This window comes from Schistocerca piceifrons, chromosome 2 (genome assembly GCF_021461385.2).
Source record: "Schistocerca piceifrons isolate TAMUIC-IGC-003096 chromosome 2, iqSchPice1.1, whole genome shotgun sequence".
Classification (NCBI taxonomy): Eukaryota; Metazoa; Arthropoda; class Insecta; order Orthoptera; family Acrididae; genus Schistocerca; species Schistocerca piceifrons.
In genome coordinates, this window is record NC_060139.1 from 142,458,282 (window position 1) to 142,474,714 (window position 16,433).

Sequence of the window (16,433 nt, forward strand, 5' to 3'; positions counted from 1 at the left end):
ATTACAGGCTGAAAACAGCAACAACCACAATGTGTTAGGGAGATGTTGTTCTAGAATTACGGAACAGATTTCTTTTTTATTACGGAATTCTCTCGAATTTTTCCAAACGAATTCTGGTTTTTAATACTTGACAATGTTACTGGCCTATTGATTTTATCAGTGACAGACCACATATGTGTGCCAATATTGCACAGCGTTCTGAGGAAAACTGCTAATAAACGTTCCTAATGAAGCGTCATATCATTTCCGTTCGTGAGAACAGTCATCCTTTAAACTAAGATTTGTGTGTCTTGGTATCCAGTAAGGGTGTTGAAGACTATGCTGTTGAGCACTGTAAATGCATCAATGGTATCAGATTCGGCGCACACAAAATTCAGATATCAGTATTTCCAAAAACTGTTACTTTTTATACTAACGGTGGTGGTATCAGTTGTTCAACTTCATTTGTGCTGTGTAACACTGCTGCAGGTATGACCCTCCTATTGACACCGTGTCTGACCTGCACCACAGCGGCCTGGAGTGGGCAGAGACGCATATTGCGTGGCTCAATTCATTGCGAGAGCGAACCGAAGACATCTTCAGAGACCTCTGCCGGCGTTTCCGGGTGATGAAGGAGGGTGATCTGCACGCCAGGACCACAACGCGGAACCTGGCCTTCCCCATGGAGCGGCTGCCGTCAGGTAAACGCGGGTGTCTGCTGTGTGCTGTCCAACGAGGAAACATCTCCAACTTGACGTCATATTTTAACGAGAAAGAAACCGCGATTTCAAGATGCCAGCCCCTGCTAATGATCCTACACGAAAATGTGGGCCAGAGTTCTGGTGGTACGAAATTATGACCGCTTGTCTCCCCCGCGTCCCTTTGCTTTGCTTTCCCCAACCCTTTCTGCTTCCGCCCTGCCCCTCCCCTTTCTTCTATGTCCTCTCCCTCCATCGGATCCTCCCCCCCCCCTTTTTTGCCCCTCATCGGTCCGGGTCCCCCCCCCCCCCCCAGCCCCATCTGCCACTGTGTCGCCTCTATAGTGCTGTTTGAAGTGACTGTTCAGTGTTATGCGTCCCTTGTCAGTGTTACCAACAGCCACCAACTGTCACTAACTGTGTTTTTTATCTCGTGCGAACAGAAACCAGACTGTCGCCGTGTTTTTTTAGTTGTGCCTGTCTGCTTACTGGGTGTATTCAGCCGCATCGTTAACGACGTGTTTTTATGTTTTAAATTCCACAACTTTCCGCCATTTTACAGTTTTTTTTACAATGTCACCGTTTTATCGACGGTTTTTATTGTTTGTTTATATTCTCATTACGTTTATCAACTTTTCTGCTGGCTGTAGAGCTGCCTATTCCGCTGCTGCGAACCGGCTCCCTCGTGGGAGGGGGAACCGAAGTGCAGTAAAGAAAAACAGAAAGCCTATGAACGTAACAGCATTTATGGACGAATACACACTATTGTCGCTCCCCCACTGAAGGTGCCTAATGCCCGAACGCGAATTACTGTGCAGTGAAGTAAGAGGTTTGTGAAGTACTGCATTGTTCATTGTGTCAAAGTGAGAGCTTTCTGATTTTTAGCAGTTCCCAGAGAAACCCTTGCTTTGAAAATGATTGTGGTTCACGAATGCAGTGTAAATGAATGATACGTATATGTGTACATATGCAGGGTGAGTCACCTAACGTTACCGCTGGATATATTTCGTAAACCACATCAAATACTGACGAATCGATTCTACAGACCGAACGTGAGGAGAGGGGCTAGTGTAATTGGTTAATGCAAACCATAAAAAATTGCACGGAAGTATGTTTTTTAACAAAAACCTGCGTTTTTTTAAATGGTACCCCGTTAGTTTTGTTAGCACATCTGAACATATAAACAAATACGTAACCAGTGCCGTTTGTTGCATTGTAAAATGTTAATTACATCCGGAGATATTGTAACCTAAAGTTGACGCTTGAGTACCACTCCTCCGCTGTTCAATCGTGTGTATCGGAGAGCACCGAATTACGTAGGGATCCAAAGGGAACGGTGATGGACCTTAGGTACAGAAGAGACTGGAACAGCACATTACGTCCACATGCTAACACTTTTTTTTGGTCTTTTTCACTGAGGCACATGTACATTACCATGAGGGGTGAGGTACACGTACACATGTGGTTTCCGTTTTCATATACGGAGTGGAATAGAGTGTGTCCCGACATGTCAGGCCAATAGATGGTCAATGTGGTGGCCATCATTTGCTGCTCACAATTGCAATCTCTGGCGTAATGAATGTCGTACACGCCGCAGTACATCTAGTGTACTGTCGCCGCAGGCTGCCAAAATACGTTGTTTCATATCCTCTGGGGTTATAGGCACATCACGGTACACATTTTCCTTTAACGTACCCCACTGAAAGAAGTCCAGAGGTGTAAGATCAGGAGAACGGGCTGGCCAATTTATGGGTCCTCCACGTCCTATGAAACGCCCGTCGAACATCCTGTCAAGGGTCAGCCTGGTGTTAATTGCGGAATGTGCAGGTGCACCATCATGCTGATATCACATACCTCGACGCGTTTCCAGTGGGACACACTCTATTCCACTTCGTAATTGAAAACGGAAACCACGTGTGTACGTTTAGCTCACCCCTCATGGTAATGTACATGTGCGTCAGTGAAAGAGACCAATAAAAAGGTATTACCATGTGGACGTAATGTGCTGCTCCAGTCTCTTCTGTACCTAAGGTCCATCACCGTTCCCTTTGGATGCCTACGTAATTCGGTGCTCTGCGATGCACACGATCGAACAGCGGAGGAGTGGTACTCAAGCGTCAACCTTAGGTTATAATATCTCCGAATGTAATTAACATTTTACAATGCAACAAACGGCACTGATTACGTATTTGTTTATATGTTCAGATGTGCTAACAAAACTAACGGGGTTCCATTTAAAAAAACGAAGGTTTGTGTTAAAAAACATACTTCCGTGCATTTTTTTATGGTTTGTATTAACCAAGTACACTAGCCCCTCTCCTCACGTTCGGTGTGTGGAATCGATTCGTCAGTATTTGATGTGGTTTACGAAATATATCCAGCGGTAATGTTAGGTGACTCACCCTGTGTATATGTAAACAACAAGGATATCTTTTAAATAATATTGAAAAAAAATGGCCCTGAGCACTATGGGACTTAACTTCTGAGTGCATCAGTCCCCTACAACTTAAAACTACTTAAACCTAATTAACCTAAGGACATCACACACATCCATGCCCGAGGCAGGATTCGAACCTGCGACCGTAGCGGTCGCGTGGTTCCAGACTGTAGCGCCTAGAACCACTCGGCCACCCAGGCCGCCTAAATAATATCGAACATATATGTGTTTGTGAGGTTGACGTATTACGTACTATTTCTATTGTGTGTGTGGTGTCTGTTCTCTCAGATATGAACGAAGGGATAGCATACATAAAATAGTAACATCTGTACGTCATAACGGCATTTCATGACATACCGTAAGTGTGAATTCACCCTAGGACCGACCTCTTGTAGGAATCACGCTAAATGCTGCGAGAAATGAGGATGGTATGCAGATGAGCGCCACGGAGGTAATGTGCGAGAAATATAGTATTGTGACTGGCCGAAAAGCTTGCTCGTGTAGCCGAAGCGATGCTGCTTTCGGCAGTGGTGAGGCGAGAACGCCTTCTTTGCGTATCTCCTGTTGCAACGCTTGCGAAAGAGAGCGTATTTGTTTATTTCCGCATAACGGTTTGTCTCCCTTTTCTAATTCACCGATCATCATGACGTTTTCGTATCCCAAGGGTTCCTTTGGATCGTGAACCACGGAAATCGTATGAAGTGGAACGGTCCACACGGGACGAAATTCGTCTCGAGAGACAAGATGTTCTCGGAAATCATTTTTCAGTCTTTAGTACCAATGTGCATATAAGTCTGGGGAATGAAGAGCTGGGCGCAGACATTGTTCGGTGCCATGTTAACGATCTGAAGGTCCGATACTGTGACGGCCATATAACCGCCGTCGTGGCTGATAACGCTGGTTTTGGCCTCCGAACGTGGAGGATTTTCAAACTCACAGACACATAGTGTGCATCCACATGTCAGGACATATGGCCTGTCATTGAAAAAGTGTCATGATGATATCTCGATTGGCAAAGGAGTCCGGAATAGTCCCCATTCAGATCTCCGGGAGGGGACTGCCAAGGGGGAGGTGGCAATGAGAAAAAGAGTGAATAATCAAAGAAAGGATAAGTTCTACGAGTGGGGACATGGAATGTCAGAAGCTTGAATGTGGTAGGGAACTTAGAAAAATCTGAAAATGGAAAAGCAAAGGCTCAATCTCGACATAGTAGGGGTCAGTGAAGTGAAATGGAAAGAAGACGATATCTGGTCAGATGAGTATGGAGTAATATCAACAGCAGCAGAAAATAGTATAACGGGAGTAGGATCCGCTATGACTAGGAAGGTAGGTGAGAGGGAGTCTGTTACTGTGAACAATTCTGTGATTGGGTTATCCTTATCAGAATTGACAGCAAACCAACACCGACAACGATAATTCGTGTATACATGCCGACATCGCAAGCTGAAGATGAAGGGATAGAGAAAGTGTATGAGGATATTGAAAGGCTAATACAGTATGTAAATGGACATGGAAATGTAATAGTCATGGGGGTCTGGAGTTATGTTGTAGGGGAAGGAATGGGAGAGGAGAAAAACTAATAGAGTTCTGTAACAAGTTTCAGCTAGTAATAGCAATTACTCTGTTCAGGAATCACAAGAGGAGGAGCTATACTTGGAAAAGGCCTGGTGACACGGGACGATTTGAGTTAGATTAAATCATGGTCATACAGAGATTCTGAAATCAGATACTGGTTTGTAAGGCGTACCCAGGAGCAAACATAGACTCAGATTACCATATAGTAGTGATGAAGAGTAGGCTGAAGTTTAAGACATTAGTCAGGAAGAATCAATACGCAAAGTAGTGGGACACGGAAGCACTAAGGGATGACGAGATACGCTTGAAATTCTCTAAGACTATAGATACAGCAGTAAGGAATAGCTCAGTAGGCAGTACAGTTGAAGAGTAGTGGATGTACTGAAAAGGGCAATCACAAAATTTGGAAACATAGGTACAAAGAAGGTAATTGGACAGAAACCATGGGCATCAGAAGAAATACTTTAGCTGATCGATGAAAGAAGAAAATACAAAAATGTTCCAGGAGACTCAGGAATACATAAATAAAGTCGCTGAGCAATGAAATCAATAGGAAGCGCAGATAAGCCAAGACGAAATGGCTGCATGAAAAAGTGAAGAAATCGAAAAAAAAAATGATAGTCGGAAGGACTGACTCAGCACACAGGAAAGTCAAATTAACCTTTGGTGAAATTAAAAGCATGTAGATTGTAACCAAAATTCCATTGTGAAATGCAGAGGAGAGAGAGCGGATATGTGGAAAGAACACATTGAAAACCTCTATGAAAGGAAAGAGTCGTCTGATGTGATAGAAGAAGAAACTGGAGTCGATTTAAGAAGACACAGGGGATCCAGTTTTACAATCAGAATTTAACAGAGCTTTGTAGAAACTCGGATCAAATAAGGCAGAAGGGATCGATAACAGTCGACCAGAATATCTAAATTCATTAGGGGCAGTGGCATCAAAACGCCTATTCACATTTGTGTGTATAATGTATGAGGCTGGCAATATACCGTCTGGCTTTCGGAATAATATCACCCACGCAGGTCCGATGACTGCAAGAGCTGACAAGTGCGAGAATTAAAGCACAATCAGCTTAACAGTTCATGGATCCAAGTTTCTGACTAGAATAATATACAGAAGGAAGGAAAAGAAAATTGAGGATGTGTGAGATGACGATCAAATTGGATTTACGAAAGGTAAGGGCACCAGAGAGCAAATTCTGATATTGTGGTTGATAATGGAAGCGAGAGTAAAGAAATAGCAACGCACTTTCACAGTATTTGTCGACCTGGAAAAAGCATTCGAGAAAGCAAAATCTACATCTACATCTACATCCATAGTCCGTAAGTCACCTGACGGAATTCTGAGGACAACGGCGATACATTACAGTGAGAGAAGGCTTATAAACAACATGTTCAAAAGCGAATAGGGAAAATAAGAGTGGAAGACCCCGATAAAAGTGCTAGTATTAACAATGGTGTAAGACGGGATGCTGTCCTCCGCCCCTACTGTTCGTTCTATGTATCGAAGAAGTAATTATGGAAAAAGGAGAAAGCTTCAAGACTGGCGTTAAAATTCAAGGTGAAAGGATATCTATGATAAGATTTGCTGATGGCATTGCTATCCTCAGTGAAAGAGAAGAAGTATTGCAAGATTTTTTGAATGAAATGAACAGTTTAATGAGCACAGAATATGGATTGAGAAATCGAAGAAAGACGAAAGTAATGAGAAGTTGCCGAAGTGGGAACAGTGAGAGTCTTTACATCAGGATTGATGGTCACGAAAAAGATGTAGTTAAGAAATTTTGCTAGCTAGGTAGCAAAATAACCAGTGACGGACGGAGCAGGCAGGACATAGAAAGCAAATCATCACAAGCAAAACAGGCATTCCTGGCCAAGAGAAGTCTACTAGTATCAAACATAGGACTGAGGAAGAAATTTCTGAGAAAATACGTTTTGGGATTAGCACTGTATGGTAGCGAAACATGGACTGTGGGAAAACCGGAACAGAAAGGAATCGAAGCACTTGAGATGTGGTACTACAGACGAATGTAGAAAATTAAGTTGGCTGAGAAACTAAGGATTGAGGAGGTTGTGCGCAGAATCGGAGAAGAGAGGAATATGTAGAAAACACTGACAAGGAGAAGTGACCGGATGACATCTTTTAAAACATCAGGGAATGACTTCCATGGTACTAGACTAGCTGTAGAGGGCAAAAACTGTAGAGGAAGACCGATGTTGGAATACAGGCAGCAGATAATCAAGGACGTAGGTTGCAAATGCTTTGTGACGAAGAGGTTAACACAGGAGAGAAATTCGTTGCGCGCCGCATCAAACCAGTCAGATGACTGATGGCGCCCAGCGAGACGTCTGTTTCCTTGGCAGACGACGTCTATGCTGAATATAAAGATTCTGTAGGTGTAAAGAGCAATGGAAATCCCTTGGTGGAGCTTTCCTGTCACAGCGATGTGCCCTTCCACTGGGACCCAACGGGGCCCACGCTGTGCTTCGTTCGTGTTTGAATCGCCCGTCTTCCTGGTGACAGTAGCTTTCATAGCCACCGTCGTTGTCAATACCACTTGCATACGCTACAAACTGGCTATACTCCTGCGGACGTTGACGTTGCCCTACTACAGGAGGTGCATGTGGCACCCTTCTGTGCTCCCCGTGTTTTTACGCCACACGCCTTCCATTCTTTCCCTACTCGTACTCCTAGCTGATGATATTCTCGCTGATACAGTTGCCTATCTCCTTGATGCCAGAGGTATGGCTCTTACGTTCTTATTTTCTTAACAAAGGTAAAATCAAGTACATGTAAAATTAACATAAGCATTTTCAGAAAAAAAACACACTATTGTGTGTGGTTTCGCAGTGAGACCACTGGTAAGCCAGGTATTGTTACCGTTTAGTGGTATCCTACAAACCACTTACTATTCTTACTCATTCAAAGGCCAACAACATTGTACTCGTCCATTAGTTACAGTGATAGAGTGTGTATGTGCTACACACTTCATACATAACTCCTTTTCCCATTTCTGAAAATTTGCTCCGCCATTAACAAACTTTCACGTGGAACGTATTGTTTGTAACAGCTGATGGGCAGTGCTTTATTTGCTTTTGTTCTTCACAAAAACGTTGACGCATCCCCAAGCTCTCCAACAAAAACACCTACAAACGTCTCCAAATTCACTCCATCTTCTGTGTTTAATCCGCTGTAGATTTTGTTGTACTGATTACAGCCATATCAAGAAGATGCAAACTCTACGTAGTACCACCATTTCACTTTCATTGTCACTGTTGGGGAACACAGGCTTCTCCTTATTAGGTAGTTAATCCAGCAACTGACAGAACATATCAATGACCAAGGAGCACTTCGTAGATTGAGTAATTCCGTGGCAGACAAGACGAAATAACTCGACTCATACGTGTCTCTGGCTACAGACTGAAATTGCACACGATTATCTTGTTTAGTACGAAAACTGAATCACAGTAATGACTAGCGACACGAAAAGCATAATTTTAAAGACGCATCAAAAGACACCACCGACAGAACTCAAGTTCTTTGAAGTGTACAGTGAAAAGAAATAAACAACTTATAGACAGCATAACAAAGTTCTAGAGATGGTCTTTAGAGGTAAGTAGTTACCGGTAAAAGTCTTCTTGCGTCGTCAAATCACTGATTATCCACTTAGCCAACCAGAAAAAGTTGGGTTTACACAGTAGCCACTGGCAAACAGACGGTTGTCTAGGTCGATGACAATAAAAAAAACAACGGTTTGGACTTGCCTGTCATCAAAACAATCAAAATACTAGAAGCGAAAAATAGTTTTGATTTTACTTCATTGTCTAGAACTCAAACAGCAGTGATGTACCCCTGTACAAAGATATCTAGCAAGCTCCCATCTAAAATATAGCAAGAATTTGAGAATTTCAAAATAAAAAAGTACTCGTTAGCCAGCCTCAAGGCAATTTATTTGGCTGTCTATATACAATAACTGAGTAGAGTTCTGTTAGTTCCATGGGAAGTGTTTATTGCCTAACTCCGTGACAAATACTGTTAACATGGCTCAGTATGTACAAATACTGGTAACTATTTTGTTTGGAAAATACCGATTTCGTGATGTCAGTACCAAAGTACCAATATGAAATAATAACCAGATCCCATTTAGTGTAACTGACAAGGAACAGTTTTAGTCATAGTACCAGCTTCCTTTCTAGTTTACTGGGTTCAATTTATCTGGCACTATCGTTAAGTGGTATATTGGTAGATTATTCTTAAGGCAGTGTCGAGATTTACTTGTGTTCACTGCTACCACCTCTACGAATTTTCCTGTGGAATACGATGAATGGATTTCTAGTAACTTCTACCTCTCATATTAGGAGAGATGTGCCACAGTAACTGGACACTGGACGCTCCATTCGCTAGGAGGACATTTTCAAACTTCTTTCTATATATGAAGTTTTAAGTTTTCCAAGGTTTTTCTAAATAACTTAAGTAAAATACTGTAGTACTTTAACAGGAATGCTTTCCCGTGTTTGAGTTCTTACTCTGTTCGTACGTCACATCGTCGCCGGGACAGTAAACTTTAATCCTCCATCTTTCTCTCCTTCCTTTGTTGTGTCACCACGAACTTCCTTCCCCAGTAGCCTCGTTGTTCCAATACTCCGACGTCACTGAAACTAGCCTACCGTCAGAACTACGCTTTGTTCACAACTGTTACGCGTAGCGTTTACCTGTTGTCTTATTCATGCATTGTGTCGTACAGTTTTTAATAATTCCTCGGTTTGCGCATGACATTGGACAAATTATAAAGGTAATCGACATAATTTCATTTTCGTCATGGTCTATCGGTTGCCTTTGTATACTAAAAAATAGCCATCATCTACTACTGAAACCTGTTCGTTTTTCTTATATGCAGCTCTGTTTACCCTTTTTTCTGTCTTACTCCACTATCGACTTATGTTTCATTTCGTATCGTCTTTTATTGTGATGATCTCTTTTTGAAGTTGATTGTGTTTCTCGTCTTACACATTTCCTAGCAACTGAGGAGACTATATTATTTGCTAGGACAGTTTGTAACTTGAAATTTCACGTTCGCTCCACATGAGCTATTTGAGAGATCTGAGTGTCAGTTTCCCTGGAGCCATATTCAGAAACACAAGATGCATCAAGAGAACACTGATGTACAAAGCACAAAATATTTTGAGTTACTTGTTTACATACTCGTTTCCTAACTGGGAAGATTGTAGTGTTGGCAGAAGAGCCAACACTGTGTTTCTAGAGGAGGCCGAAACGCACGCGTTTAATTACACGCTGACTGGCGTGAGGTCTGGAACAGGACAATATCTTGAGAATTTCAAATAAAGTACGTAGATGATGTAATACTTAACTTTAATCCACAATTGTAGAACATCTCTCTTGATGATACATGCTTCACATAATAAATATCAATTGAATACGGCGTCTTGCTAGGTCGTAGCAAATGACGTAGCTGAAGGCTATGCTAACTATCGTCTCGGCAAATGAGAGCGTATTTGTCTGTGAACCTTTCCTAGCAACGTCGGCTGTACAACTGGAGCGAGTGCTAGTAAGTCTGTCTAGACCTGCCGTGTGGTGGCGCTCGGTCTGCTATCACTGACAGTGGCGACACGCGTGTCCGGCGTATACTAATGGACCCCGGCAGACTTAAAGGCTACCACCTAGCAAGTGTGGTGTCTGGCGGTGACACCACAAAGCTCATAGCGTGTTGTAGCTTTTGTGTGCCTTTTTAGTGTTTTCTAGCGCTAGATATTGAAACTACGAGTACTCTGTTATATGCGCCTGAACGTTCCTGTCTTTTTAAGTGTATTCCCGAGACTAAAATTTCTTTAAATGAAAGGAGAGACGGAAATCCATAGGAGTAAATACCGTCGAATCAATAGTCCACCATACGTTACTGAAACACCTTGAAAAATACGTTATATGGAGTGAATCATATCTCACCAAGTTTAACCACAACTTGGCACGCTTCAGCAGTGTGCGTTTGGTGCCTCTTGCTTCGCAAGTCCCACAGCCATGCGCAAAATGAGAATCTCTGACGGGAATGACTGTCGACTTCCAAAGCCATAAAGGGCTTCGGTACCTGTCCCACAAAGCCACCAATGCGGACGCCCAACAATAATGCATTTCATCAGGGACTATTTGATGACAATTGGCAAAAAACCAGCGGCATCAACGTGTTTTCTCTTCGCTCATGAAGTCCAGCCTGCATTAAAGCTGAATTTCAATAGGTATAATGTTTTGTTCGTTAATAAATACCTACCATACCAACAGGTGGGAAAAGAAAGAGATGCCATTTCTAGCCGCTTCACTCTCGCATGAGTAATTTTCGTGTTAGTCAATGCGAAGCCTGGTGTGGTATGACGGTGTTGACTCTTTAGCACAACGCTAGTACAAATATGTCTAGATAAAAGCCGTCCCGCTATATAAACAATACGTTGTGATTTTACTTTTACGCTCTCGCCCGATCTTCCGACCACATGACAGTTGTGATTAATTGTCACAAAGTCAGATTTTGTTTGGTGACAGCCGTGATTAATTGTCAAAGCGTTGTTGTTTGTTATTGGAACGTGCCCTGCTTCTGTTTTCGTGGTTCTCATAGTTATTCCAGAGAGGAACGCCGTATTATGTGAATGAAATAGTGTCCATAATTAGAGCTTACACCCACGGATTCATTTTTATGAATAATTCCTGAATTCCTGTTGTGTTCAGGCACTGATAACAAACGGACGGTCCAGTGGTGATGTCGCTGATTGTAAGCGTAACCATAGCGTTTCAGTTTGAACCCCGAAAACGCATTCATACCGCAAACTGTTAGTTCGAGATACTGTGTCAAGCGCCTTCAACATACAGCACTTAAATGTACGTCTTGTAATTCTGTAGTGATGTTCGTACAGCTGGCAATCTTACCGCGTGTCATATGTTCAGAAAGTACTTCCAGCTGATAATGAGAAATGGGTTACGTACGATTTGTGAGTGACCGATAAAAAAATTTGCTGGCGAGGATACTGTATTTTGTACCTAACTAGCGATCCCGGCAATGCTGCACCACTGTTAAATATCGTAATTGTATATACATCTCAAACTCCTTTCTCCATCTTCTCTCTGGCCATCCCTCCTCCCCCATGTTTACTTCAATTTCCTCCCCCTCCCCCTCTCTGAAATTGAGGCTTGTTTATTATTATTATCAACATTCCCGGGGTACAAGAGAGACCTCTCCAGCCGATACATTTGTTAGAATAGCAGCTTCAATGACAGTATTTCTCATAGTTTAGCTGCAAACTGGTAATATTGCAAAGTTTCGGACGATTCAGATTTTGTGGTAGTGTTCTAATCCTAAGTCGATAACCCATAACTAGAACACGCCTATTTTCTGTAAAACCGACAGAAAGGATGAAAATAAAACAGACACAGTTGTACATACAATTAAAATACAATTTTTGTTAGAAAATATGTATAAGGAGAAGGAATTTGTCTAATAGTTTACATGCCCTCCTATCGTTGTCGAAAAGGACTGCGAGAAAGAATTCGAAGCCGCATATTATCACAACGCAGCACACCACTTTCATTCTCGCAGTCCGTTTTAACAGAAAACTGTACGTTGTTATTTGAAAAAATACCCTACGTCTGTCTGAAGGCTCATTAGACTATCATGTAAAAATTTGAAGTAGATCGATCAAGAACTTTTTTTGCTAACGATGTCTCTCCTTGATAATTAGGTTTTTGGTAACAACGTTTCCCCTTAGTAGGTTACATACGTATTTATACAGGGTGAAGAAAAATTCGCGTACTCGGACTTCGCAGAGCGATTCCTTACATACTAGCAGAACAAAAATATCTGTGTCAAAATTTCATCCTGCGCATATTTCGGGCAGTAAATGGACATTAAAGACTGGTAATCTGGCAACACTCTAATCATGTATGGTAACTACCTCTGTCAGGTTATAGGGGTAGTGCTGTGCTGATGGTGCGGAGACTAGCGTTTTGGGTTAGGATGCAGGAGATCGAGGGTTCGATTCTGGGGCGCAGCTTACTTGTTTTCATTTGCTACAAGTAGTGTGCGTCGTACGATATCTGGTGTCTTAATCGTTATATAGCGATTACAGTGGGTCGTCTACAAAACATTTGCAGCTACATGTTGCAAACACAGAAATGGAAATACAGTCGTTTTCATTGGTCAGCTTTTAAGAAAACCTTTTGCAAGCCGTGGACGCGAATTGTTTCGCACCACTGCATCTACTAGATTACGAAGTTGTTTTGTGTGTACCCTCTACCAACGTTCCCATCGGTTTTAACGAATTTGGCAGTGACAGGTCCGTTACACTTCGTAAGCGCCTTACGTGACCAGCAGGGCTAGCAACGTGCTTTGCAAATAATTTCGGTGGGGCCATTCAGGGAGATCACACAGAATATAGGTTTGGCATCTAGTACAATTCGCGTCCACGACGTGAAAAAGGCTTCATTAAAAGTTGACCAATTAAAACGATTGTACTTCCACTTCTGTATTCGTGGTACATAACTGCAAATGTTTTGTAGAAGACCCACTGTAATCACTGTATGATGATTCGGACCTCAGACACCGTACCACGCAGTCTACTAACAGCAAATAAAAACAAATAAGCCTCAAACCAGAATCTAACCCTAGACCTCCCCCATGCTAACCCAAAACGCTATCCACTGAACCAGCGGCACAGCACTGCTGAACTTCCTGATAGAGTTAGTTAACTTACATGTAACTACAGTGTTACCAGGCTGCCAATTTTTAACGTCCATTTACTGTCCGAAATGTCCACAGGAAAAGCTTTTGTGAGAGACATTTTTCTACTGCCAGCATGTGTGGAATCATTTCTGTATCTATGCTGTTTATTTTTGGAATACAACCTACGACCAGCTTAGAGACAGAAGTGATGACAGTTTCTGCAGGACCTGGTTATCATTTTTCAGGACAGTGCTCAAGCACGTACGCCAGCCGGAGTGGCCGAGCGGTTCTAGGCGCTACAGTCTGGAACCGCGAGACCGCTACGGTCGCAGGTTCGAATCCTGACTCGGGCATAGATATGTGTGATGTCCTTAGGTTAGTTAGGTTTAAGTAGTTCTAAGTTCTAGGGGACTGATGACCTCAGAAGTTAAGTCCCATAGTGCTCAAAGCCATTTGAACCACTCAAGCACGTACAGTGAAAGCTGTTGCTGATTTGTTTGACTGATGGGGCTACTAAGTGCTATACAACCTACTGCAATCCCCTGACTTAAGCACTCGTGAGTTCAACTGGATTTCTAAACTGAAGGAAACACTTCATGGCATTCGCTTCAGAACTGCTACAAAGCCGTCGGGCAACAGACCGCGCCGCTCCAACTGACAACTATGACTTCCACACCGCTGGCAACGGGTTATACACAATGCTGATGACTACTTTGATGGTCAGTAAAACTTTGAAACACGTATCTATTTTGTACGAGCTTTATATTAATAGTTGCCGCTATTAAAGTTCCAATCCTCGCATTTGTACATTAAATATTGTACAAAAATATATCGCCTATGTCCATCCAAATGTTAGTTATAGAATCGTTTAAAAATATGAAGCAAATCGGTCAAGTACTTTTCTTGCATTTTGGTAACAACTTTAAACAACGATTTTATATAGTGATATAGACGACACTTGGTTTAACCTTTCTGATCATGTGAATAGCCAGAGTAGTTGGTACGAGTCCACCGGAAACCATCACATTGTGCATCAGGTCATTCATGCTATAAGTAAAAAAACTACCTAAGTTCGGTGCCCGGTTTCTGGTACTGAAAGTATCGGCCCGATGTTATCTGAAAACTTTCACTATACATATATTTATCTACAGCTTATCTAAATAGTAACTTGAACTTTTGTTCTGACGTAAACAAACAGAAAAGTCAGTACTGCTTTTTCATCATGGAGCTGCGTCCTACACGTCTCGCCAAACGCCGTGTCGTATTCATGAAGCTTCCCCAGAAGAACATTGAATAAGCAAAGTTTTGTGGCCGCTTTGTGCACCGTTCTTAGCTGGTTCTGGTTTTTACATAAAGGGATATTTAAAAGTGGAAGTGCATGAAAATATCCCCGACAAGGTAGCCCAGCTGAAGGAGAACGTACGCCGGAGTAAGTAAACAATTGATGTTACAGTTCTGCGAAATATTATTTTCAGAATGTGATTTCAACAGCACAAAAACGCACTGAGATGCAGTGAATAAAACAGTGTAAAGTCACGAGAATATACATTAAATGTTACGAGAAAATACACGGTTCTCTCTGTGATTCCATAAATTTTCCATTATCAGCTACTCAGGGCTAATAAAATATCGCTGGCGTTGTCGTGTTCCTGTTCTCAGATAGTTCCTACTGGACTCACATTCTGGAGGACGACGGTTCAAATCTCGGTCTAGCCGTTCTGATTTAGGTTTTCCATGATTTTCCTAAGTCGCTTCAGTCGAATGTCGCGATGGTTCCTGTGAAAGACACTACCAATTTCCATACACATTCTTTCTTCATCAAAGCTTGTGCTCCAACACTAATGACCGCGATGTCGACACCGAGCGAGATGGCGCTGTGGTTAGCGTATTAGCCTTGTATTTGGGAGGATGACACTATTGCGTGTTACACAGTGACTCGACTTGGAATCCAGTTTCTCCGGTTTCTGTTGAGTGTGCTTTCGTTTTGGAACCACGTCTATGAGTTTCACGTAATGTACATACTCCTTTCCACGAGAATCCAGCTAGTTCGTACTTTCACCAAACTGACGTAGTATTGGCATGTCCCCAAATGACCAGCGACACTGCTTACTTATCAAATGTTTAACAGATTAGAATTTTGTAGGATACTAGTTACAAATACGAGTTTTTATTTCTCCTAATACGTACTGCTTAACACTTTCACTTTATAGTGATTGTCAACTGGGCCAGTGTTTCCGAACCAGTAACGCTGTGCTATGTAGATGGGTAAATTACAATACAATGTCGCATACTGTGACACCATAAAGCTAATCTCAGTGCTACTCAGTTACGATTTGAAATCCTTTCTTGCAGGTCAGAAACAGAAACAATTGTTTCTGTTTGTCACAATGACTTTAGTTCATATGGCTTGAGTTCATAACACCGCCATAAATTTAATTACATTTAAAATTTTGTTTTCTGTTTGTTTTAACTTTTCATATACTTCCAATAAAAGAAATTTAATGAATTAAAATCTCAATATTTTGCTATCTACATGTTTTCAGTTCAATGGTTAAATGCAGTTGATCAAAATATATCTGTTTTTCTGAATTAGGTTAACTGATTTAATATACGTTCAAAAATATATCACATAGAAATTCTATTATTTTGCATTCTGTGTTCCAAGGGATACAGGGAACCGTTTTAGATTTGACCCATGATAGTGTTTAGTTTCAGTCATGCAATAGAGAACCTGGCAGTGGACAGGAGGATACACAATTTGAAATAAAATCGGAGGGTAACACCGGTTCCGGCATACTCTTTGGCCGAAACGAGATACTGAGACTGTTTTCAATTTAGGAGATGTGTGGTTCAGACACTGCATGTGTAATGTGTAACACTCTGTTCCTCCCTGTCTTTCGTGGGTAACTTCCTAGTCTTGATGACTTATCACCTCTGCATTTATAGTATTCCTCTTAGTTACAGAACCCCTGTAACTGTAAAGTGAAAAATTGTGGGAAATGGAATATATTCAGCTCGTGCTAA

At 41.9% G+C, this 16,433-nt stretch overlaps 1 protein-coding gene across 1 annotated transcript in view; it reads left to right on the plus strand.

The window, feature by feature from the left end:
- The window catches only part of LOC124775199 (glutamate receptor ionotropic, kainate glr-3-like), a 194,334-nt gene that overhangs the window by 118,847 nt on the left and 59,054 nt on the right, over window positions 1-16,433 (plus strand). The window contains exon 5 of the mRNA XM_047250038.1: window positions 469-680. Within this exon, the coding sequence (XP_047105994.1) occupies window positions 469-680 (212 nt within the window). The remainder of the gene's footprint in view (window positions 1-468; window positions 681-16,433) is intronic.